Source organism: Zonotrichia albicollis, chromosome 11, assembly GCF_047830755.1.
Source record: "Zonotrichia albicollis isolate bZonAlb1 chromosome 11, bZonAlb1.hap1, whole genome shotgun sequence".
Classification (NCBI taxonomy): Eukaryota; Metazoa; Chordata; class Aves; order Passeriformes; family Passerellidae; genus Zonotrichia; species Zonotrichia albicollis.
In genome coordinates, this window is record NC_133829.1 from 18,569,657 (window position 1) to 18,592,423 (window position 22,767).

Sequence of the window (22,767 nt, forward strand, 5' to 3'; positions counted from 1 at the left end):
ACAGTGTTCTCCATGCTATGTTCTGGTTTTTAAAGTTTTCCATTCTGAAGAGTTGTGTTTTGGTGAATATACACTTGGAAATGTTTCCTGCTTCATTGTATCTCATAGGAAATTTGAGCAAAGGTACCAGGACAAGTGGAATTCAAGCCATTATTATTTAATCTGTCCTAGGTTAAACTGCTCATTTATTTCTTTTCTTGCAGCAGCTGTGACTGTTTTGTGGGCACTTTTGCTGGGCGTCAGGAGCATCAGGAATCAGCTGCAGCTCCTCTTGCCAGGTAAATAAATACACTTGAAGGCTGCCTTTCTCCAGGTTTGGCTTTCCAAGGAATAAACCCAAAGCTGTTACAGCAAAATAGCCCCAAAAAAGATTTTTAAAAGCACACAACAGCTCTGTCAGTCTATAGCAGTCAAGTTAAATTCAGAGCCATTGTAAAATCCCAGTCTCTGTTCCAGTCTTTGCTGTTATTATCTGGGTTGCTGGACAGAAAATTATTCTCAAATCAAATATTGCTTTATGTATTGAAAAGCAATTGAGCTGCCTAAACAAACTGTTTTATGATAATTATTGTGGTTCCCACTCACCTCCAGGGATTTGGGACCAGCTTTTTGTGGCTGAATTGCTCTGGGTTGGATCTTACCCAAAAATATGATTAAAACTGTTTTTGGAAAATGAGAATAAAATCACCTGCTCTGTACAGGAACAGAAAAAAATACTGCTTGGACACGAGTCAGATCAGCTCTGGCATTCCCTGACTTTAGCAAACTTCCTGGGGCAGTGACATGCAGAGAGGCTATTAAATGAGCAAAACAAGAGGACTAAGCATATTATGTTTTGGTAGAGAAGATCTAACGCGGGCACAGGAATAAGGTGTGTAATTGCTGGAAGTGGAGTGCCAGAGGAAGGTCAAGGTCATCTGTGTGAATCACACACACCTTTTAATTTTATATCATTCAGCTTCCTTTAGCCTTGAGGTGTGCTGATAGAGTCCTTCAGCCTTGAGATGTGCTGATAGAGTTTTGAGTGTTCTTTGGACCCTCATGCTGGGAACAGGGGCTGCTTCTGGCCCCCCTCAGCCACGTGCAGGACCAATCCTTCCTCTTCCTCCTTCATCAGACCAGCATCTCCTGGGGAAAATCTTCTTGGAGGAAATGGGCAGGAATGGGCGAAATGGGCTTTGTTCCACTTGGCACTGCTGGCCCCTGGCTGGGGTTCATTTTGCTATTGTGAAATCCCCATTTTCAGTGGTTCCTTGTCATTTTGAAGGAAAACACTTCTGCGTTCTTTGCCCACTGGGAAGTTCCCCCAGTGGGCTTGGGCACTTCCACCCCAAGGAGGAAAGAGAGGCCTGGCCCTGTGCAGGCAGGAGCTGCTCGACAGGTTCCTGCTCTGGGGCTGCTCCTCAGGACCAGGGCTGGTGTCTGCTGGGGTGCCACAGCCCCTGAGGCTGCTGGGCCTGCCCCAGGCACCTCCTCTCTGCTCCAGGAGGGATTTGGGTGGCGTGTGCTCTGCTGGGAGTGTTCTGAGCGCTCTGCCCGCCTCGCTGCCAGCGTCACATTTCCTTGTCCCTCTGGGGACCCTTCAGGTGCACCTCCCTCAGCTGGTTATTCCAGAACGGAGCTACCACTGGCCGGAGGCACCCGGGCAGGGCAGCACAGGGTGTCACAGCTCTGTCCCGCAGGCTCCTGGAGGTGCAGGATGACTCTGTTCGACGGCGTCTACCCCTTCTACCCGCAGCACAGGAAGGCTGCCGTGTTTGACATCAGCACCATCATAGTCACCGTGGTGTTCCTCACGCTGGCTTGCTGCTTCCTGCTCATCATCCCGGGCATCCGCGGCCGGGCGGTGAGTGACCCCGGGCATGGGTGCTGGGACCCCGGGCATGGGGGCTCTGGGTGCTGGGACCCCGGGCATGGGGTGCTCCATATGCTGGGACCCCGGGCATGGGCGGCTCTGGGTGCTGGGACCCCGGGCATGGGGTGCTCCATATGCTGGGACCCTCCCGGGCATGGGCGGCCCTGGGTTCTGGGACCCTGGGCATGGGGGGGCTCCATGTGCTGGGACCCTCCCGGGCATGGGGGCTCTGGGTGCTGGGACCCCGGGCATGGGATACCCCGCATGCTGGGACCCCAGGGATGGGGTGCCCTGGGTGCTGGGACCCTCCTGGGCATGGGTGGCCCTGGGTGCTGGAACCCCGGGCATGGGTTACCCCCCATGCCGGGACCCCAGGGATGGGGGCTCTGGGTGCCAGGACCCTCCTGGGCATGGGCGGCTCTGGGTGCTGGGACCCTGAGCATGGGGTGCCCTGCATGCCGGGACCCCAGGGATGGGTGCTGGGACCCCGGGGATGGCGGCTCTGGGTGCTCGGACCCCAGGGATGAGGGCTCTGGGTGCTGGGAACCCGAGGATGGGCGGCTCTGGGGTTCAGGGAGAGGCAGGAGCAGAGGCAGGGCTGTTCCTGCTATTCCTGCTGCCTCATGTCCCACCTCTCTCCCTGCAGAGGCTGTACTGGACTCTCCGTGTTCTCCTCAGCCTCTTCGTGGGATTGGTGATTGTCGGTGAGTGCAGGGCAGCCCCTCGGGTTTGGATGGCTCTGGGGGAAGGATTGAACCCTGGGGCTGGGAAATGGGAGCTGAGGGGCACAACCACTGCTGGTCGTGGCGTCTGCCTTAGCCTTGCTCTGCAAAGCAGTCACACAGTTCCCAAAATGGCTTTCCCTTCCTTTCCTTTTCCCTTCCCTGGGCTGAGGGTGCCTGGAGGTGCCTGTGGTAATTTCTGGGAGTTTTGCTGGTGTAACTCAAGCAGCCCCAGCTCCACCAGGCTGCACAGCCCCGTGTTCCTCCAGCTGTGTGTACCTGACACAGGCAGGGTGAGAACAACCACAAAGGCATGGATGAAATGCAGAGAGCAGGTTTATTGTCATTTTCCTGCCCTCCAAGGGACCCCCAGAGCAGCACTGGGTAGAGACAAGGAGGGCACTGGCACCAAGGGTCACCAAACCTGCTGTTTGCACCTGCTTTGCAGGGATTTGTGCAGGTGTAGCTCACTGATGTGCTTTGATCTTCCCTTGTTCAATAGGTGCTCCTCTTCCCCAACACACAGGGCTAGACAGTGCTCACTGTGATCTCTGGGGTTTTCTACACACTGCTTGATGTGTTTGCAGTCCTCCTCACCAGTTTTCCATTATTTCCCCCACTCTGTGAGCCCTCTTGTGCTGCAGCCAGGCGTTTGTGGAGATTGTGAGGAGCCTGGCAGCGATGTGGAGGGAGCAGGTTGGAATAAAGCACAGGCAGGGCAGAGATTGCAGCGGTGGGGTAAACACCTCCCAAGGAGCAAGGTCAGAGGAGATGAAGGTGAGGATTTAATTTAGTAAAAAACAGGAAATCTTCTGTAATAACTGATGGTGGAAACCAGGCAGTGGGATTTCCAGCTCTGGGCAACAGGATGGGTAAGAAAAGATATACTGAGGGGACAGAAGATGCCAGGTGGCAAGAGAAACCAGCCCTGACCCTAAATCAAAGCATCTTTCCTGCTGTGAAGGACAAGATGGACTCAGAGAGGGATAATGATGACCTAAAGATTCAGCTCTGACTTGATTAGGCAGCCAGGCTGGGACCAGCTGAGGGGCACGGGGACCATCCCAGGGTCTGGGAGATGCCACCACAGCCCAGCCCTGCAGAGGCACAGCCCCACTGTGGGACAGGGCTCTGCTGGGGCACAGGGAGGAACACACTGTTCCTGAGGCAGCGTCACAGTTTCCGTCTGGCAGCAGCAGGGCACACTCACCCCTGCAGCCAGAAACATTCCTGTGGAGCTCCCACTGCATCAGTGCCCTCACAAGTTGACTCAGCAACTGAACATTTTCTCAGGAGGGTTTTGTTCAGCCTAGCATCAAACCATGGGCTTTACCTTCATTGGAAAATGAAGCCCACTGCAAAGTGGAAGTGCTTCCAAAAAGATACCTTGTTCCCAAAGACAATACCAGAAAAAAATCCAATTTTTCTTTTTTTCCCAGCTGGAATGGCTGCCCAAGCTGTGATGGCACTTCCCACCCCTCTCCACCTCTCCTTTTGACAATAACCTTTACTATTCACTAATAATGCAATTCAGGGAGCTGGATGTGGGAAATGAGACTCACCCCTGTTCCTGTGGCTCATCTCTGAACCCTGGGTGCTGTGGTGCTTGCCATGGTGGGCAGCTGGCAGGGAAGCTCTGCAGAGGATGTCCAGGGAGGGATCAGATCAGGATGTCCATGCCTGGGGATCAGAGCCCTGCTGTTCCCAGATCCAGGGAGTGGATGCTTAGCAAGGGGAGGACCCGAGCTCTGCAGGGTGTGGGAGCTGGTTGGGGCACGTCGTGGTGGCTGAATCAGCATTCCTGCCCTCCCAACACTCCCTCCCAGTGCCATGGTGGGAATGCTGCCACTCTCCTGTGATTCTCCCCTTGAGCACAGCAAAGCCTGGGCCTGCTTTAACCCCAGCTTCATTTTTCCTGGCAGTTGTGCAGTTCACAGGGGACTGGGAGCGTGGCTGGGTGCAGGCCAACACCTCCTACAAGTCCTTCAGCCCTGCGCAGGTGAGCGCTGACATCGGGCTGCACATCGGCCTGGCCGGGCTCAACGTCACGCTCAGGGGTGAGTCTGTGTCCCCCTGTGCCCCTGGGCAGCGGCCCCAGCAGCTGCACAGCTGCCCTGCAGGGCCCTGGCAGTGTCTGGGCCCTGCTGTGCCCGCGCTGCTGCTGCGCTGGCAGTGCCCAGGGCTGGCACAGCGGAGCTCAGCCTGTGCCTCCCGCAGGAAATCCGGTGCAGCAGATCAACGAGACCATCAACTACAACGAGCACTTTTCCTGGAGCTTTGGGGAGGATTATGAGCTCAGCTACAGCCAGGGGCTGCACAGGGGGCTGCCCAGCCCCATCCTGTACGTGGCAGAGAAGTTCAGCGGGCAGAGCCCCTGCGGGGTGCATGGGCAGTACCGCATCGCCGGGCACTACGCCTCAGCCATGCTCTGGTGAGCCCTCCTGCCCTGCCCTGTCCTGTCCTGCTGCCAGCACAGGGGTGTGGGGAGCCTGGCTGCCCTTCCCCATGGCCTTTGGGATGGGTGGGATTGCATCCTGTCAGGAGGGAAGCTGTGTGCATGGAGGGGGCCCTGCCGGGGACTGTAGACACTTTGGGGTGAGCAGAGGAGAAGTTCAGGTTCTCCCTGCTGGACAAACCCAGAGGGTGGGCGCAGGAGAGAGGAACATGCTGCAGGTCCCTGCTGTGGTGTGGCAGGAGTCCCTCCCCATGGATGGAGTTGGAGCTGCTGTCCTTGGTGGCCCAGAGAGGCCCACGAAGGACTCTCCCAGCCCTTCCTGTGAGTGGGTTTTGTACCTAAGATTGGATCCGGTGGGGAAAAGTTCCTGCTGCTGTTATTGTGGAGCTGATCTTGACTCTTTGGCAAGGTCAGAGATCTGTCAGTGCCTGTCTGGGCTGGGGGAGAGTTGTCCCCAGCTGGCAGGAGATGGGACCAGCTTCCGCCACGTGCTGGCCATCACGAACCATTGCAGGGCTGCTCTCCCTGCCTGGGGTTTGACAGCTTGTGACAGTGTTCATGGGGATCTGGGGATGAGGGGAGAGATGAGGATCTGACTCCATGTTTCAGAAGGCTTGATTTATTTTATGATATATATTATATTAAAACTATACTAAAAGAATAGAAGAAAGGATTTCCTCTAAAGGCTGGCTAAGAATAGCAAAAGAAGGAATGATAACAAAGGTTTGTGTCTGGAACAGAGAGTCTGAGCCAGCTGACTGTGATTGGCCATTAATTAGAAACAACCACATGAGACCAATCACAGATGCACCTGTTGCATTCCACAGCAGCAGATAATCAATGTTTACATTTTGTTCCTGCGGCCTGGTGGCTGAATCAGCATTCCTGCCCTCCCAGCACTCAGGAGGAAAAATCAGCTTCTCAGGACGAAAAATCTTAAAGAAAGGATTTTCCAGAAAAGAAGTCTGCAACAGACAGCAGGGACACAGGGACTAGGGAAGGAGCCTGGTTCTACCATGGAGCAAGAGCTCCTGGCCCGTAGCTGAGGCTTTCCTCTGTAGCCCAGCTCCTCAGCAAGTGCAGAGCTACTGCTCATGGCCTTTGCCTGCTCCTGCACTCATCCCAGTCCTGGTGCTGCTCTCAGGGACCAGGCTCCCCCATGTGTGGCAGGGTAGGTAGCTGGGGTGGTCCAGATGCTCTGAGGGGCTGCCACAGCCTCCTTGAGCTGTCTGTGGGCTGAGCAATGGGAGGAGGAGATCTGTGTTTGTGCTTCTGGATGGAGCAATGTGAGCCTCGCACGTGCACTTGCTCAGCGTGGGGATTAGGGATCATTCCTGCCTGCTTCTCCTCCTCCTGCAGTGCTCCTGGAGCCCAGAGTGCTCCCAACACATGGAAATCCTCACACAGAGCACCCTAACCCATGGCACTCTCACCACTCATCCCTTGGTCTCCTCCTGCCTCCAGGGTCGCCTTTTGCACGTGGATCATCTCCAACATCCTGCTCTCCATGCCCGCCCTGGTTTATGGAGGATACATGCTCCTGGCCACAGGGGCCTTCATGATCTTCTCCCTGCTCTCCTTCTCCACCGTGAGGAACTCCCCGATGTGCCCCATCCAGATTGGGAGCAGCACCCTGCACGTGGCCTATGGGGGATCCTTCTGGCTCATGCTGGCAGTTGGTGAGAGCATTGGGGTGCCCCAGGAAACATCCCTGAGTCCCAGGGCTGCCCCCAAAGTGGGATGTGCATCTCCCCAGAGCCCCAGCCTGGGCCTTGGCATGCAGATCCTGGCAGAGGTGTGAGGAGGGGTGGGAAAAGGACAAGCACCATCCTCATCTCAAGGCTTTCACAGCTCCTGAGGTGTGCAAAGACATTGGGATCACCCTCCTGGGTTTTCAGACCTGTGCCTGGGCATTAAGGATGCTCAGAGCAGCTCATGCAATGGAAGGTCACCTTCCATAAGCAAAGGCATTGTCCTCTGGCAGGGGACAATCCTACAAGGGGTGGGGATACTGCTGGGGTGACAGGATCCCATCAGAGTGTGTGTTTGTTCCAGGCCTGCTCTGTTTGGTGGCTGGGACCACCGTTGTGGCAATGCACCACCTCAACCTGGACCTGCTGAAAACTTTCTTTGATCTCCGTGAGGACAAAGCAGAGGAGCACCAGGAGCTGCCTGAGGTGTTCATCAACCCTCACTTTGTGAGCAAGAGCCAGTCTCCCTCTGAGCACACTGAAATCAACAGTGTCTAGCAGAAAATCCTCACTCTTCCCCTGAGGATGGACCCAAAAGGGCAGAACAAATCCTCCTTGATGTCCCCAGAGATGCATTTCCCCATCCAGCTGCCTTTGAACCCACTCTGGGATGGGTCCTTGCTGGCAAGCCCTTCCCAGGCTGTGTGTCCTGTGATCTGTGCCAGAGCAGCTCGCTGAGACTGGGGCTGCACACCCACCTGGGCACGCTGTCCCAGGAGGAATCCATGTCCTTCCTGCTCCATTCTCCAAGGGTCTGTTCCCACTGACACTGAGAAACACTCATGGCTCACATTTCTGCCTGGGAGCACCTGCCACTCCAAAAGCCTGGGGTTAAACCTGCTCATTTCTTCCCCAAACTTGACGTTTTTTGGTTTAGGTGTATCCAGGAAAGCCAGGTATGGATCCAGCTTCTGCAGGAGCTGGAATAAAAAGCCTGCTCCAGAAACAAACACTGAGTAAATGTACCATGGAGCCTGCTGAGGGGGATGTGCTGATTTGATCCTTTTCACCTTCAAATCTGGCCCTTATTAGATGAAATTGTAGCCTAGTGTGGGCCAAAAGGATGCCATAGGAGAGGAAGGAGAGTGGGGAATGAATCCCTGTCCAGCTGGAGCACACTCAGACTGGCTGGGATGGAGGGGAGGGGAGGGTTCTGTCCCTCTGCCCCCTCAGGTGAGACCCCACCTGCAGAGCTGCCTCCAGAGAGGACACAGAGCTGCTGGGGAGCCCAGAGGAGGCCATGGAGATGCTCTGAGGGTGCAGCCCCTCTGCTCTGGAGCCAGGCTGGGAGAGCTGGGGGTGCTCACCTGGGCAGGAGAAGGCTCCAGGGAAACCTCAGAGCCCCTGCAGGGCCTGAAGGGGCTCCAGGAGAGCTGGAGAGGGACTGGGGACAAGGCATGGAGGGAGAGGATGAGGAGGAATAACTTCCCACTGCCAGGGAGCAGATGGGATATTGGGAAGGAATTCCTCCTTGTGAGAGTCATGAGGCCCTGGCACAGGGTGCCCAGAGAAGCTGTGGCTGCCCCATCCCAGAAAATGTTCCAGGCCAGGCTTGGAGCAACCTGAGACACTGGAAGATATCCCAGCCCTTGCTGGGAACAAGATGAGCTTTAAGACCCCTTCCAACCCAAACCATTCTGGGATTCCATATCTGAATGCTGGAAACCTGGGCACCTACATTCAATTTAACTGTAAACTACATCATTTCAATATTTTGACTTTTCTTCCTGAGATCCTTGCTGGCAAGTTACTCATTTGTGTCGGATGATGTTTGTGTGTCACTAATGTGGTTTGTTCTGCACAGGAATTATTTTCAATAAAACTTTACTAAAACCCCTCTCCTTTGAAGCACTCCATGTGGACATTTAGGGGGCTGGTTTGTTAAGAAGGGACCATGGGGCACACCTGGAGGTCACTCCTGCCAAGCCCCCAGCAGCAGCATTTCCTTCCCATGGGGACAAATGTCTCCTTGGCAGATTTCAGGGGCTAAGAAACCCACTGAGGAACCTTTGCCATGAGGAGCCCAGGAGGAACCCAGACTGGAGGTGCTGCTCAGCTCTCCCTAATGAGTTCCAGCTGCTCTCCAAGGCACTGTTGATCCTCCTTTCCCAACTCCTCCTCCCTCCTGGTCTGGTTCCTCCATCATCCTCCTCAATTGTGTTGTCTCTGCCATCCTGCTCCTCCTTTCACACTGAGAGCAGACATGGGGTACAGGGGGCACAGCTCCATCTCAGCCTCCTGCCTGCTAGTGGGGCAGCACCCAAGGGCAGGGGGATTTTTAAAGGTCTTCAGGGTTAGGGGCACTTGTGGGCTCTGCTTTTCCTTTGGTTCATCGCTGTCACTCTGCAGTTACTTGTTTTGTCCCCAGTTTGTTCTGATTTAATCTCTGTATGCTGGGGAGGACTCGGGGTTTGTTGGGATGGCAGTAAAACAGAAAAAAGAAAAAACACAACCAAAAAACCACCCAAAACCAACAAAAACAGTTGTATTTGAGACACTTTTTCAGCTCTGGATATTCTCATCCCTTGGTCCTTGTCCTGTCCCTTCCCAGCTGTTGCTCCTGATGGATTTGGTGGGTTCAGGAGCAGCCCCTGCAGCCCTGCCCTGTCCCCTGTGCCTCAGAGCCGGGTGGCTGTCCCAGGGCACAGCTCCCCAAGGGGGACCATGAACGCGCCCTGTGCAGAGCAGCTGGGCTGGGCTGGCAGCCAGGGCTGCTCCCACTGCTCCTCCTCGCTGCTCCTGTCCAGGCTGAAGATGAGCTTCAGCTTCTGGGGCTGCACAGCGTTGAGGATGATGATGGCCAGCCCCAGGAGCAGGCACAGCAGCCCTGCAAACACACAGAGAGACAGCTCTGCAGGGCCCAGCTGCACACCAGGGGCGTGTGGCATCACCCAGCAGGCAGGAAAAGGCTTTTTCTCCTTCCCCACCTCGATTCTGGCATCACTGAAGGCTCTCCAGCACAAAAGAGAGGTCAATTATGGATGGGGGGCACCATGCACAGGAAAGGCTGGAGAATTTGGGTTTGTTTAGCCTGAAGAACAGGAGCACCAGGGGATTTAGTTACCACCTGCTACTGGGAAAGAGCTGCTCTCCCTGGAGGTGATGTTGTGACATGGAAAATTCTGGTTTGAGCAAGGGAAGCAATTGCTGCAGGTCCTGAGAGGAGAGGGAATCTCTATCCAGCAGGCAACTTCAAACATTCAATTCTCTGCACTGCTCATCTCTCTCTCTCCTCAACCTTGATAATTCTAATCTAAAATCTTCTAACCTGAAATGATCATTTTCTGTGGCCAGCCATGGAGAAGGAAGGGAAGAGGTGCTGAGGGCCATCCCCTGTGCAGGGATGGAGGAGGAGAGCCCCAGAAACAGGCTGAGAACTCACCTGTGGCCAACGCCAGCCAGAAGGACTCCCCATAGTCTGTCCTCAGGGAAACTGGGCCAAACTGGATGGGGCACCCCAGGCTGTTCCTGGCCGTGGAGAAGAGCAGCAGGGAGGAGAGGATCAGCGTGCCAGTGAGCAGGAGCATCTGCCCGCCGTAGAGCAGGATGGACATGGAGAAGAGCAGGATGGAAATGAGCCATGTGCAAAAGGCCAGCCTGAAAAAGGACCACAAAACACAGCACAAAACACCAGGCTTGGAGAATCTGCTCAGGCTCTGCTCTCCATATCCCAAAAGAGGGATAAAGCCATGGACAACCTGGTCCAGCTGGCCTTGCTCCAGCAGATATCTGATATCTGATCTAGAGATCAACCCAAACAACTGAGTAAGGACACGAGTGGTGGAGCTGTGGGACACATCCTGCAGCAGTGGAGAGGGATCTCCACACCTGGGAATGTTCAGCATTGAATTTCCTGAAGCTCCCCAAGCACCTTGGTGCAGCTTTGGCATCAGCCCTGCTCTGGCTGTGGGCCTGGAGTAGAAATCTCTGGAGGTTCCTGTGGGAGACTGAAATATCTGAAATATAAGTGTTTAATAGCTCAAACATTTGGCCATTTGCAGAGGCAGCAGGAGCTTTGTAGGGGGAAAAGGAGGGGTTTTGGGTGTGTGGTGGGAAGGAGGGATTTGGGGAAAGGAGAGTTTTGGGGTGTGTGCTGGCAAGCCCTCTGATGTGCATAAGAGGAGGAAGCTCTGGGATTTGAGGCAGATGAGGGAGAAGGCTGGTGAGAAGCAGGCCCTGGAGAGGCAGGGTGTGAAAAGTGCACATTATATGGCTCTATGCAAATATTTACCATATGTATTTTCATGTATTGATTAGTAGTGCTGTATTAACGTTTTAATAATAAAGGCAGCGTTGTAATTAAAAGGCAACTTTTGTAGTTAAAACGAGAACTATGCCAGTGGGATTTTTTAAGAAAGGAATGAGGTACTTGCACCGAGATAGCAGCCACAGGACACCTGAATCTTTCAGAGAAAAAGAATTTGTTGCTCTCTTATCAAAAGAAACTAACTTCTTCCTGCCTCGAAGGTGCTTTTAGGATTAGAAGGAAGAAGTTGACGATGACCAGACAGAATCCTGTGTTTGAATGGAATTTATGCATCATGTATGAGGTGTATGAATATGCAACAGGATGTTGCTTTTAAGGGTTAATCCTTTGTTAACGTGGGTCCTTTTTCAGGCTTGTGCTGCCCAGAAAAGGTACCCGGACATCCGTAACTCTTTGTCTTTATTGTCTCATATTGTCCTAATCCAAATTGTCCAAATTATCATTACTCTAATTGCATTACTATTTTTATAACCATTTTATTACTATTAAACTTTTACAATTTTAAAAAAACAAGTGACTGGCGTTTTTCACACAGGGTGCTGTCTGTCACCGTGCCAATGCCCTCCCTCACACAACAGGCTCAGCTGGAATGCTCCCCTCCCTTCCCAGGAAGGAGCATCCATGGGACACTGTCTGGTACCACGGGGGGTCATATCTTCTTTCTTAATTTCTCTCTCTCTTCCCAGTTTCTCTTTTCTATTTCTTTCCATCTTTGTCTACGGCATATTTCCTGTAACATAACGTCCGTACTATGGACTTCAGCACGTGGCCTCATTTGCACCCTCATTTGGCCTCATTTGCACCCTCATTTGGGCAGAGGGTGTCTCTAACAATCAGATTGTAACAGTCCTGCCAAGTACCTTCTTTCCTGATTCTTGTGGTTGTCCACAGCTGGTCACCCCTGGGCAGTTCCCAGCGTTCAGAGGGACAATGGCATGGAGGGACAATGGCATGCAGGGACAATGGCATGCAGGGACACCTTTGTTTGGAGAGCTGCACCATTAGCCATGCCCACACCTGATCCAGCAGCACCTGGAGTGCACCCAGCTGTCAGCCCTACCCTGTGCTTGGGGCTTGCATTCAGCTGCCTGGGAAGGTGAGCCTAACAAATATTTCTGATTCAAAGGAAAAAAAAACCCTAAAAAATAAGTTTTGTTGAACATTTCTGCCTGGAAATACAGGAATGTTTGGGTGGGGATAATTTTTTTTCCTGAACATGAGAAAAGAGATGGATACAGGGATGTGGAACCTGCATTCCTGGGGGAATTGCAAGGCTCTCTCTACCCTGCAGTGCCTTTCCCAAGGCCTCTGAGACTCGTGGGGGTGCCCTGGGACCCCACAATCACAGCACACACCAGGCTCCAAGCTCCATGAGCTCCCTCCTGATGGTCCCTCCCCAGGGAGGAGCATCCTGACCATGGGACAGGTCTGGGCCCACTTGGACAGGCAAAGGAAGACACAGTGGGTCTAAATTTGGGTTCTATCTTGGTCCTTTGGGGGATCTGGAACCATGAGCCCCACAGCTGTGTCTGCTTTGCCCTCAATGAATTTTTCTGACTGCAGTTTTGGACATCAAGGCAGAGGACATATAAGAGGAGGACGTGGACAGAAGATGCCCCAAGGGCTGCAGCCCCTCCGCTCTGGAGCCAGGCTGGGAGAGCTGGGGGTGCTGGGAGAGGAGAGAAGGTTCTGGAGGGACCTCAGAGCCTGAAGGGGCTCCAGGAGAGCTGGAGAGGGACTGGGGACAGGGGATGGAGGGACAGGATGAGGATGAATAACTTCCCACTGCCAGAGGGCACGGTTAGATGGGATATTGGGAAGGAATTCCTCCCTGTGAGGGTGGTGAGGCCCAGAGAAGATCTGGCTGCCTGTCCTGGCTTCACATGGGAGACATTTAAGAAAGTGATCCTTGGAAATGTTCCAGGCCAGGCTGGATGGGACTTGGACCAACTTGGAATCATGGAAGGTGTCCCTGACCATGGTGAGGAGTTAAAGCAACATAAGCTTTAAGATCCCACCCAACCCAAATCACTCCATGATCCCAAAATTCTGTGAATCTGTGACAAGCCAGGAAGCAGGAGAACCCCAGACCCCGCAGAGAGGCTGTGGCACCATTACAGTGACAAGGGTGGCTCCATAAACCTCTCTTTGGTGTCCCTGGTGCTCCCCAGGGCAGGGCAGGCCTGTAACTCACCACAGGGTGAGGGACACGTAGTGCCCGGCGATGCGGTACTGCCCGTGCACCCCGCAGGGGCTCTGCCCGCTGAACTTCTCTGCCACGTACAGGATGGGGCTGGGCAGCCCCCTGTGCAGCCCCTGGCTGTAGCTGAGCTCATAATCCTCCCCAAAGCTCCAGGAAAAGTGCTCGTTGTAGTTGATGGTCTCGTTGATCTGCTGCACCGGGTTTCCTGCGGGAGGCACGGGCTGAGCTCCGCTGTGCCAGCCCTGGGCACTGCCAGCGCAGCAGCAGCGCGGGCACAGCACGGCCCAGACACTGCCAGGGCCCTGCAGGGCAGCTGTGCAGCTGCTGGGGCCGCTGCCCAGGGGCACAGGGGGACACAGACTCACCCCTGAGCGTGACGTTGAGCCCGGCCAGGCCGATGTGCAGCCCGATGTCAGCGCTCACCTGCGCGGGGCTGAAGGACTTGTAGGAGGTGTTGGCCTGCACCCAGCCACGCTCCCAGTCTCTGGTGAACTGCACATCTGTGGAGACCTCAGGGGTCAGTCACAGCTGGCAGCAAGATGACTGGTGCTGGAAACACCTGCCAGGACAGTCACCATGGCCTGAGCATCACCTACCTCACCCCAAATCCAGGGCTGGGCTGTGGGCCCCAAGGGGCAGAACTCCTGGATGTCCTCCCTGTATCCCTGGATGTCCTTCCTGTATCCCTGTGTGTCCCTCCTGTATCCCTGTGTGTCATTCCTGAATCCCTCTGTGTCATTCCTGTATCCCTGTGTGTCCCTCCTGTATCCCTGTGTGCCATTCCTGAATCCCTGTGTGTCATTCCTGTATCCCTGTGTGTCCCTCCCGTATCCCTGTGTGTCCCTCCTCATTATCACCCATTAGTGACCCTCAAAGCCCCCCTTGTGCTGGTTTCTCCCCAGCCCCAGCACAGATCCTCTCCCTGGTGGCTGTGGGGTGAAGTGTGGGCACTGCCTGGGCACTGCTTTGCCCCTGAGCCCCTGATCCCCCTGGAAGGTGGTGTTGAGCCTTTGGTGACTGCCCTGGAGGTGACCACTGATCTTCAGACCCCAGGCGGATGGATGGGTGCCTTCCACCATGGCTGGAGCCACCTCCCACACACAGGACACGTGTCCACCTTCCCCATGAGCTCATCCCACGGGCTGGGCTTGGCCCTTGAGTGATCCCTTCACCCTCTCCCACCTTTCCCCCCCCATTTCTGGGCCTCCATGGGCCCCCCAGCACTCACTGAGGATCACTGCTCCCACGAAGAGCCCCAGCACCAGCCGCAGGAACCACAGGAGCCTCTGTAAGAGGGGAGAGAGGAGTCACAGGGCTCAGCCAGAGGTTACCACGGGCACCTCAGCACCAAGCACATCATTAGCAAGGTGAAATGGTGAGAAACAGCCCTGTCCCTGCCCTGGGGAGTCACCCATGTGCTGGGTGGGTGGGTGGGTGGCAGGGGGTACCTGTGGCATCCCTGCTGGGGTGGGAGGAGGCAGCAGGGAGATCCAGGCAGAGGAAGAAAATCATCTAAAGAACCCACTGGAGAAAGCTGTGACAGCCCTTTTTTTGGGAAGGGATGTTTGGAAACATTCCCTCTGAGAATCTTCAGCCACAATTCCCACCCTTACCCAAACCTCAGTGTGCTGAGAGCTGGCCACAGCTGTAACAAAAGGAGCCACCAGGCATTTGTAGGGTGTCCCCTGGGGGACAGGAGCCCCTCAAGCAGCCCTGCAGCAGCACCAGGCACAGAGCCAGCCCTGGTGCGGCTCCAGCAGGGTCTGTGGGACACAGGGAGCAGTGCTGGGACATGCCCTGTACACACCTCCCTCTTTCACCCAGCTCTCTGCCAAGGTGGGGTGAGATCTCTGAGCCTCACCCTGCCATTCCACTCTGCTGAAAGAATTTCACAGAGAAATCCAGCCAAGATCAGCTCTAGCAGCCTCAGAAACCTGGGTTGGTGGAGTTTGGTGCTCATGTTGGGCTGGAGCTCCCTCAGTCCCATGGCATTCAGAGATCCCCGAGCTCTGGCCATAGCCCCAGGCAGCTTTGCTTGCCAAATCTGCTCTGGAGGCTGGGAAGAGGAGGAATGTGGGATGCACAGGCAGGGAGCAGAGGTCTGAAGTGCCCCTGCCCCTCCACTTACCCTCCTGCCCGGGATGCCCGGCAGGATGATGATGAAGGTGGCCAGCATGGACAGGAACACGGTGACAATGACAGCCCGGGTGGTGTCAAAGGGGAAGCAGGCATTGGCTCCCGGGTAGAAGGGGTAGGAGCCATTCCACAGAGTCATCTTGCTGCCTGGAAATGCCCAAAACTGGCAGAAAATCATCTCCACACATGCACTCCGTCAGCCTTCCCCACACAGCTGTGTCCTGCCCCTTGTCCCATTCAGCATCCTGTGCCCCTGGGCACTGCAATCCCACACTCAGGGATCTCCTTCATCAGGAACCCTCCATCCTGCACAGCCAAGCTGCCTTGGAGCCACCAGGGCACTGCTGCAAAGCTCGATTGTCCCCAAGGAGGGACAGCAAGGTGAGCAAACACAACCGGGCAGCTCACTGCCCTCTGTTCTCCATCCCCAAAATGTTCCCTGTGCTCCCACCTGTCACAGACATCGTTTCATGAAAATCCTTTCCTTAGGAATTTTCCTCCTGAGAAGCTGACAGGCCTCAGGAACAAAATGTAAACATTGATTATCTGCTGCTGTCTAATGCAACAGGTGCATCTGTGATTGGTCTCATGTGGTTGTTGCTAATTAATGGCCAATCACAGTCAGCTGGCTCAGACAGAGAGTCTGGGGCAGCTGCCTTTGTTTTCATTCTTTATTTTCTAAGCCAGCCTTCTGAGGAGAATCTTTTCTTCTGTTTTAGTATAGTTTTAATGTAATATATATTATAAAATAATGAATCAGCCTTCTGAAACACGGAGTCAGATCCTCATCTCTTCCCTCATCCCCGGACCCCTGCCAACCCCGTCCCAGCCACCCTCGCTGGTTCAGCTCCTTTGGAGCAGCCCGGCCCCGCTGCCGGGTGAATCACGGCACAAACACGGCTGAGCCCTGCGCAGTTAACCCTTCACCACCCGGGGATAACCCGGAGGGCACAGGGACAGCGCCAGTCCCGTGTGCCAGCCCTCGGGAGCCAGCTCGGACACCGAACGCTGCTTTTACACCCCAGCACCTGAGCAGCTCCTTTTCCTGCTGGGAATGGGCTGCTCAACATCCCCCGGGAATGGGGGCAGCAGGAACACCCCCAACCCCTTCCCCACGCCCAGCCTACCTCGGTGCCGGGATGGGAGCGCCGGGATGCTCCGGGATGAGCCGGGATGAAGCGGGATGAACCAGGATGAGCTGGGATGCTCCGGGATGAGCTGGGAAGCTCCGGGAAGCTCCGGGAAGCTCCGGGATGAGCCCTGACGCCGCCTGCCCGCCCGCTCCCTCCTCCTGCCAAGGCTGCGGGCCAGCAGCCAGCCTGGCTGCGCTGCTCCCGGTGTTTTTTGGAGTGCCCGCCTCCCAAAGTGCTTGGACGATCCAGCCTAAGCGTGAAAAATGTGTATTTTATGATAGGCTTTTCGCAAATATTAAATTAATATTACATGTGTTGTGGTAGAAAGTAACAATAATAATGATGTATTAATTCTCTTAAGTGATGTGTTAAATATAGTTTTAGGTTATAAAAATTGTTAAAATAGAAACAATGCTATGTAGGATACTTTTTGTAAAGAAAGGACTTGCAGCGAGATAGAAGCCCCAGGACATCTGAATCTTGCAGAGAAAGAGAATTTATTGCTCCATTTTCAGAAGAAATGAACTTCTTCCCACCCCGAAAGTGCTGTTAGGATTCAGAGGAAGAAGCTGACACTGACCAGCCAGAATCCTGTGTTTGAATGGAATTTATGCATCATGTATGAGGTGCATGAATATGCAACAGGCTGTTGGTTTTAAGGGTTAATCCTCTGTTAAGGTGGGTCCTTTTTCAGACTCGCCCAGAAAAAGGTACCCAGACTGTCCATAACTCTTTGTCTCTATTGTCTCATATTGTCCTAATTCAAGTTATCCAAATTATCATTTCTCTAATTGTATTACTATTTTTGTAACCATTTTATTACTATTAAACTTTTACAATTTTAAAAACCAGGGATTGGTGTTTTTCACACTAAGCCAGAGCTCCCAGCTCCTGTGAGGGCACAGAGGGGAGCTGGGAAGGGTCGGCTTCACCTCCTGGAGTTTTCTTGGAGAACATTTAAAAAGTCCAATTCCGCATGGCATGAAGAGCCTGGGGCTGCCAGGCCCCTCTGTGGGACCAGAGGTGTCCAAGCCCCCATTCCTGGTGTGTTCCCAGCTGGATCACCCAGCAGGGCTGGCCCTGCCTGGCCAGGTGGCCCTGGCTCCATCCCTGAGCAGGTCCTGCAAGGTCTCCAGGGCTGCTCCCAGCCCCATCGTGCAGGAGGTGCTCGGGTTTGTGACCTGGCCATGGCATGGAGATCACGGAAATTCAAGTTTTTGGGGGTTTGCTCCTCTACTTTGGCATTTCAGCTGGCTGAAGAAGGTTGTATTGATGCTGAGAAGGACCAGCAGGGCAGAAACACTCCCCTGACCCATGTCTGGGATCTCCCCTCTGAAACTGATGGAAATATCCATCCCCTGGATGCTTCTTGTTTGCATCCCAGTAAATGGGCTGGCTGGGCACCACCCCCTTGGCAGAGGAAGGTGAAAATGAGTATTCCAACAGGGAATAAAGGCATTTTTTGGGCAAAATCTTTGCCATTTCCCTTGAAATTCCCAATTGATCTGACCCAATCTGAGCACTGAATCCCTCTCCTGGAGCTGTTTACAGAAATCAAAGGGTGGGAAGGGAGATGTGTTGGGGAATGTGTGTGCTGAGAGGGGCTGGGAGCTCTCTGGTGGGGATGGGCTCCAGCTCCAGCTCTGACAGCCTCTGCAAAGCAGAGGGAGACACAAAATTGCTCTCAGCAAATGGAGCAAATCCTCAGGGCTGGTCACAGGGACGGCCCTGGGGCTCTGGACCTGTTGGAAAGGTGGAGCCACCTCTGCCTGCAGTGTGGGAGGGGATCACTGAGGGGTGGCAGGAGGAAATGAATCCAGATGTGAAGGGTGGGATGAGGGTCTAAATCATCCCCCATTGCACGCCCTGGAGCTGGGAGAGGCAGCAGAGGGGTGAGCCCTGCACTGGCTTGGGTAAATCCATGTGTGGGGTTTGCCTTGGGAGGGGATTGAGGCACGGTGGGTCTGGGGCTGCTCAGACAAACATCACCAATGTCCCTTTGGGGAGATATCTTGTTCCCAAAAATGCAAACAAGGGGGAGGGAGCTCCCCTCTTTCTCTAAAGGTGACCAGCACCACAAGGTTTGTGTGCTCCCAGAAGTGCTCTGGTTCCCTCATGTGCCCCAGCAGGGATGGAAATGGGGAATGATTTGGGCAGGGGATGCTCCCCTTCCCTGGAGTGCTGATGGGATCATTCCCTGGGAAATGTGAGAAAACTGCCTGATTTACCCCTCACCCAGCACTCTGAATGTAGGAAGAGGCTATTATTCCAACTGGCTGTTTGTGTTTTCCTCCTTTTTTAAATTTTACATTTTCTGAGTGCTTCTGCAGGAAGCAAAGGCATGCCTTTCATCACACAGTTTCCAGGGCACACTGCACATTTTCCAGGGAGTTTCTTCTGCCAGTGTCAGCACCCTGCCCTTGCTGGGGCAGCCCTCTTGCTTGGGAAGCTTCTGTGGAGAGATGGAGCCCCAGATTAGGGATGAGTCACTGCATCCAGGTCACCTGGGAGGTGGGGGCAGCTCCCAGCACCTCTTGTGCAAGAGGATGGGAGTGCTGGATCAGCCACCCCTCTCAGGGCTGGGGAGTGCAGTGAGCAAAGAGTGGGGGCATGCCTGGGCAGGGAGGTGATGCTGGGCATGGACAGGGAGCGTTTCTGCCTGACCCATGGCAGCCAGGATGATGGATGTGCTGCCTGTCTGCAGGAGCCACCCTGCCCCAGAGCTGTGCCCATCTCCCCTCTGCCCTTTTCTCTGACAGGGATCTGCAGGTGGGGATCTGCTGTGGGGAAGCCCATCCTGAGGATGGATCCTTGCCCAGGAACATTTGGGGCATCATGGAGCAGATTGAAGGGAATGACAGGAGGGAAAAGGAAAGGAAAATAAATGAAAGGAAAGGGAAAGGGAAAGGGAAAGGGAAAGGAAAAGGAAAAGGAAAAGGAAAAGGAAAAGGAAAAGGAAAAGGAAAAGGAAAAGGAAAAGGAAAAGGAAAAGGAGGGAGGAAGGAAGGAAGGATTCCAGGAAGGATTCCAGGAAGGAAGGATTCCAGGAAGGAAGGATTTCAGGAAGGAAGGATTCCAAGAAGGATTCCAGGAAGGATTTCAGGAAGGAAGGATTCCAGGAAGGAAGGATTCCAGGAAGGATTCCAGGAAGGATTCCAGGAAGGAAGGATTCCAGGAAGGAAGGATTCCAGGAAGGATTCCAAGAAGGAAGGCCCCTCTGGTCAGTGGCCTTGTTTTGGCTCTAGGTGTATTATCAACAAGGATCTGTTTTTCCATCTCTGTTTGGAAGTTGCACATTTTGGGAGAAGCAGGAGCTGTTGCTACCCACTGACCTGTGGGTTTCACATCTTGTGATGGAGCCAGCTCAAGTGGAAGGGCTGCCAGGAGATGGAGGCAGAGCCCAGCAGGAGCCACAAGCCATCCCTGTGGGAAGCGAACCAGGAGGGTTCAGCCGCACTGAGGAAATCCTCATCCAGAAATTGTGCTGGGAGTTCAGCCCTCTGCCCCTTCCAGGAGCCCTTGTGCAGGAGAGGAACCAGGCTCTGGCCATGGTCTGGATCTTCTGTGGCACATGACAGGAAGAGCATCTTGCTTTGGGTGCTTGATCATCTCTGCTTCTAGTCCCAAACTCTCACATTCACATTTTCTGGAAAAATCCCTTTGCCCAGGTTTTCTCTGCTGGGAAGCTGAGAAGCCTCAGAGAAAAGGAAAACAATTCCTATCTCATTTGCTTCTCCTGTGTTGTGCTCCTGTGGAATGAGTTTGGACATTGTTTACCCACAGGTGATTGTTCCATTGGATTATACTGTGAATTGTTTTCACTCTTTGGCCAATCGGGGCCAAGCTGTGTTGGGACCCTGGAAAGAGTCCCTGTGTCCCTGCTGTCTGTCACAGACATCTTTTATGGAAAATCCTTTCCTTAGGGTTTTTCTTCCTGAGAAGCTGAAGAGGCCTCAGGAACAAAATGTAAACATTGATTATCTGCTGCTGTGGAATGCAACAGGTGCATCTGTGATTGGTCTCATGTGGTTGTTTCTAATTAATGGCCAATCACAGTCAGCTGGCTTGGACTCTCTGTCCCAGACACAAACCTTTGTTATCATTCCTTCTTTTTCTATTCTCAGCTAGCCTTCTGATGAAATCCTTTCTTCTATTCTTTTAGTACAGTTTTAATATTATATATATATTATAAAATAATAAATCAAGCCTTCTGAAACATGGAGTCAGATCCTCATCTCTTCCCTCACCCTGTGAACATGGTCACACATCCCAGAGCATCTCTCTCACCCAACAGAGCTTTTCCTTGCCCTGGGGTGGCTCTCAGGAAGGGCAGTAGCTGTGGGATCCATGATTTATTTGTGGGGTTTCACTGTCCCAGTTTGGGGAGCCCTGTCCCCATGGATAGCAGCCCTTCCTGCCAGTTTGATGTCACCATCAGGGAGGTGAGCATTTCCCAGCTGTGCTGGGGCTTGTTGGTGATGCACTGTGTGCTAATCATCACTTTCATCCTTGGCTGCAGCTTAGAGAGCTTTCTCCTGTAATCCCTGCCATTAGAGGCCAGCTTTAAGCAATAAACATTTTTCCATGGAAACTCCTCTGCGTTCTATCTCCCTGCCAGCCTTGGAATCCCTTCACAGCAGCTCCTGAGGGGTGTGAGCTGCCAGATCTCACATCAGCAGGGTGAACTCTGTGCTGGAAGATATCCAAGGCAGATTTGGGGTTGGCCAGGTCTTCTCTGCATGTTCTCTACCAGCTCTGGGTGTCACAAAAGCTTTATGGAGACAGATTTCAGGAGGAAATGCCCTGGATTGAGTGTTTCCTCTAAGGGCATCAGTAACTCTTTTTTCTTCTGCCAGTGAGAGAAATGGATACCAGGAGATGAAAGTGAAGAAAAGTACCCAAACAAAACTGTGCATTATCAAAGCAAGACACCTGCAAAGTACAGGAAAAAATATTGAACCTGACACCCCAACCCCAGCTCAGTGTGTGGCTGAGAGGTGAAGGTGGTAGCTGAACTTCTCTGGGGAGGGAGGAGAAAAGAATTCACGGAGCAGCTGGGAACATGGATTTCTGGCGTGGGTTTTCTCCTCACTGCAGCCAAAGCTGGTGGATTTTAATGTTTTAATGTCCTTTCTCATGTTGGTTCAGCTCCTCCAAGGTCCCCACTGCTTCCCAAGAGGGCTGAAAGGAAAAATGAGAAAAGCCAAAAACATTTCAAGGGTGGGGGGAAAAAGGGAAGGGAAGGGAAGGGAAGGGAAGGGAAGGGAAGGGAAGGGAAGGGAAGGGAAGGGAAGGGAAGGGAAGGGAAGGGAAGGGAAGGGAAGGGAAGGGAAGGGAAGGGAAGGGAAGGGAAGGGAAGGGAAGGGAAGGGAAGGGAAGGGAAGGGAAGGGAAGCTTCTGGCTTGGAGTTAGCTAAAAACCAATCCCATAAAAATCTAATGCAGTGTCCCTGGTCCAGCCTGGAGAGAGATTGAACCAAAAGCATGCAGGAGCCCAAATCTCCCCATCCCACCCCTGGGTCCATCTGAAATCTACAGCAGCCATGTTCAGGGTGTGAAGCAGACGATTAAGGAATAAAACATCATTACAAAATCATGGAGCTGCTTCCCTTATCAGTGCCACCACCCCGGGGCAGTTTTGGCTTGAAAACCCTTGGAACAGGCACAGATGCACTCCTGAGGGCAAAGTGAGAGGGTGGGAGATGTCAGCGGGGCTGTGAGAGCAGGAAAGGAACCACGGGAGAGCCCTGAGCTCACTCTTTGTGTTTCCTACCTGGGGCAGGAAGGGTCTCACTGCCCCCACCTCTGCTCCTCCTTTGGGAAGGATCTGCCCAAATTCCAGCTGGGCTGCTCTCTGTGGCAGACATCTTTTTAGGAAAATATTTTTTTTATATTTTTTTTTTTCTTTCTGAGAAGCTGAGAAGCCTCAGAGACAAAATGTAAACAAGTGATTTTCTGCTGCTGTGGAATGCATCAAGTAGATTTTTGGTTGGCCTATCTTGAATGTTTATAATTAATGCTGATCACAGCTCAGCTAGCTCGGCTCTCTGTCCGAGACACAAACTTTTGTTATTTATTCTTTTCTATTTTCAGCTTAGCTAGTCTTCTGAGAAACTTCTTCTTCTATTTTTTTTTTTTAGTATAGTTTTAATGTAATATATATCATAAAATAACAAACCAAGCTTTCTGAAAATACAGAGTCAAATTTTCTCTTCTTTCACCTTAAGGCCCCTGTGCCCACCGTCA

General features: G+C 53.3%; 2 protein-coding genes across 3 annotated transcripts; one reads left to right on the plus strand and one right to left on the minus strand.

Annotated features, from left to right (window-relative positions):
* The first annotated feature begins 206 nt into the window (after nucleotides 1–206).
* Nucleotides 207–8,700, plus strand: DUOXA2 (dual oxidase maturation factor 2). Its single transcript, XM_074549702.1, has 7 exons — nucleotides 207–278; nucleotides 1,683–1,846; nucleotides 2,502–2,559; nucleotides 4,500–4,634; nucleotides 4,795–5,008; nucleotides 6,497–6,711; nucleotides 7,088–8,700. The coding sequence occupies exons 2-7, from the start codon at nucleotides 1,700–1,702 to the stop codon at nucleotides 7,279–7,281; spliced, it is 963 nt and encodes a 320-aa protein (XP_074405803.1). The 5' UTR covers nucleotides 207–278; nucleotides 1,683–1,699; the 3' UTR covers nucleotides 7,282–8,700.
* A 544-nt stretch (nucleotides 8,701–9,244) lies between these two features.
* Nucleotides 9,245–16,721, minus strand: LOC102073481 (dual oxidase maturation factor 1). 2 transcript variants are annotated; one of them, XM_074549700.1, is made up of 7 exons: nucleotides 16,517–16,721; nucleotides 15,382–15,536; nucleotides 14,482–14,539; nucleotides 13,619–13,753; nucleotides 13,245–13,458; nucleotides 10,166–10,380; nucleotides 9,245–9,610 (listed from the first exon to the last, which is right to left on the minus strand). In XM_074549700.1, exons 2-7 carry the CDS (start codon nucleotides 15,526–15,528, stop codon nucleotides 9,402–9,404), a joined length of 978 nt encoding a protein of 325 aa, XP_074405801.1. In that variant the 5' UTR covers nucleotides 15,529–15,536; nucleotides 16,517–16,721; the 3' UTR covers nucleotides 9,245–9,401. The 2 variants fall into 2 exon arrangements, with proteins under 2 accessions (XP_074405801.1, XP_074405802.1); XM_074549701.1 differs by having other exon boundaries at nucleotides 15,382–15,552.
* Between the last annotated feature and the right edge of the window lie 6,046 nt (nucleotides 16,722–22,767).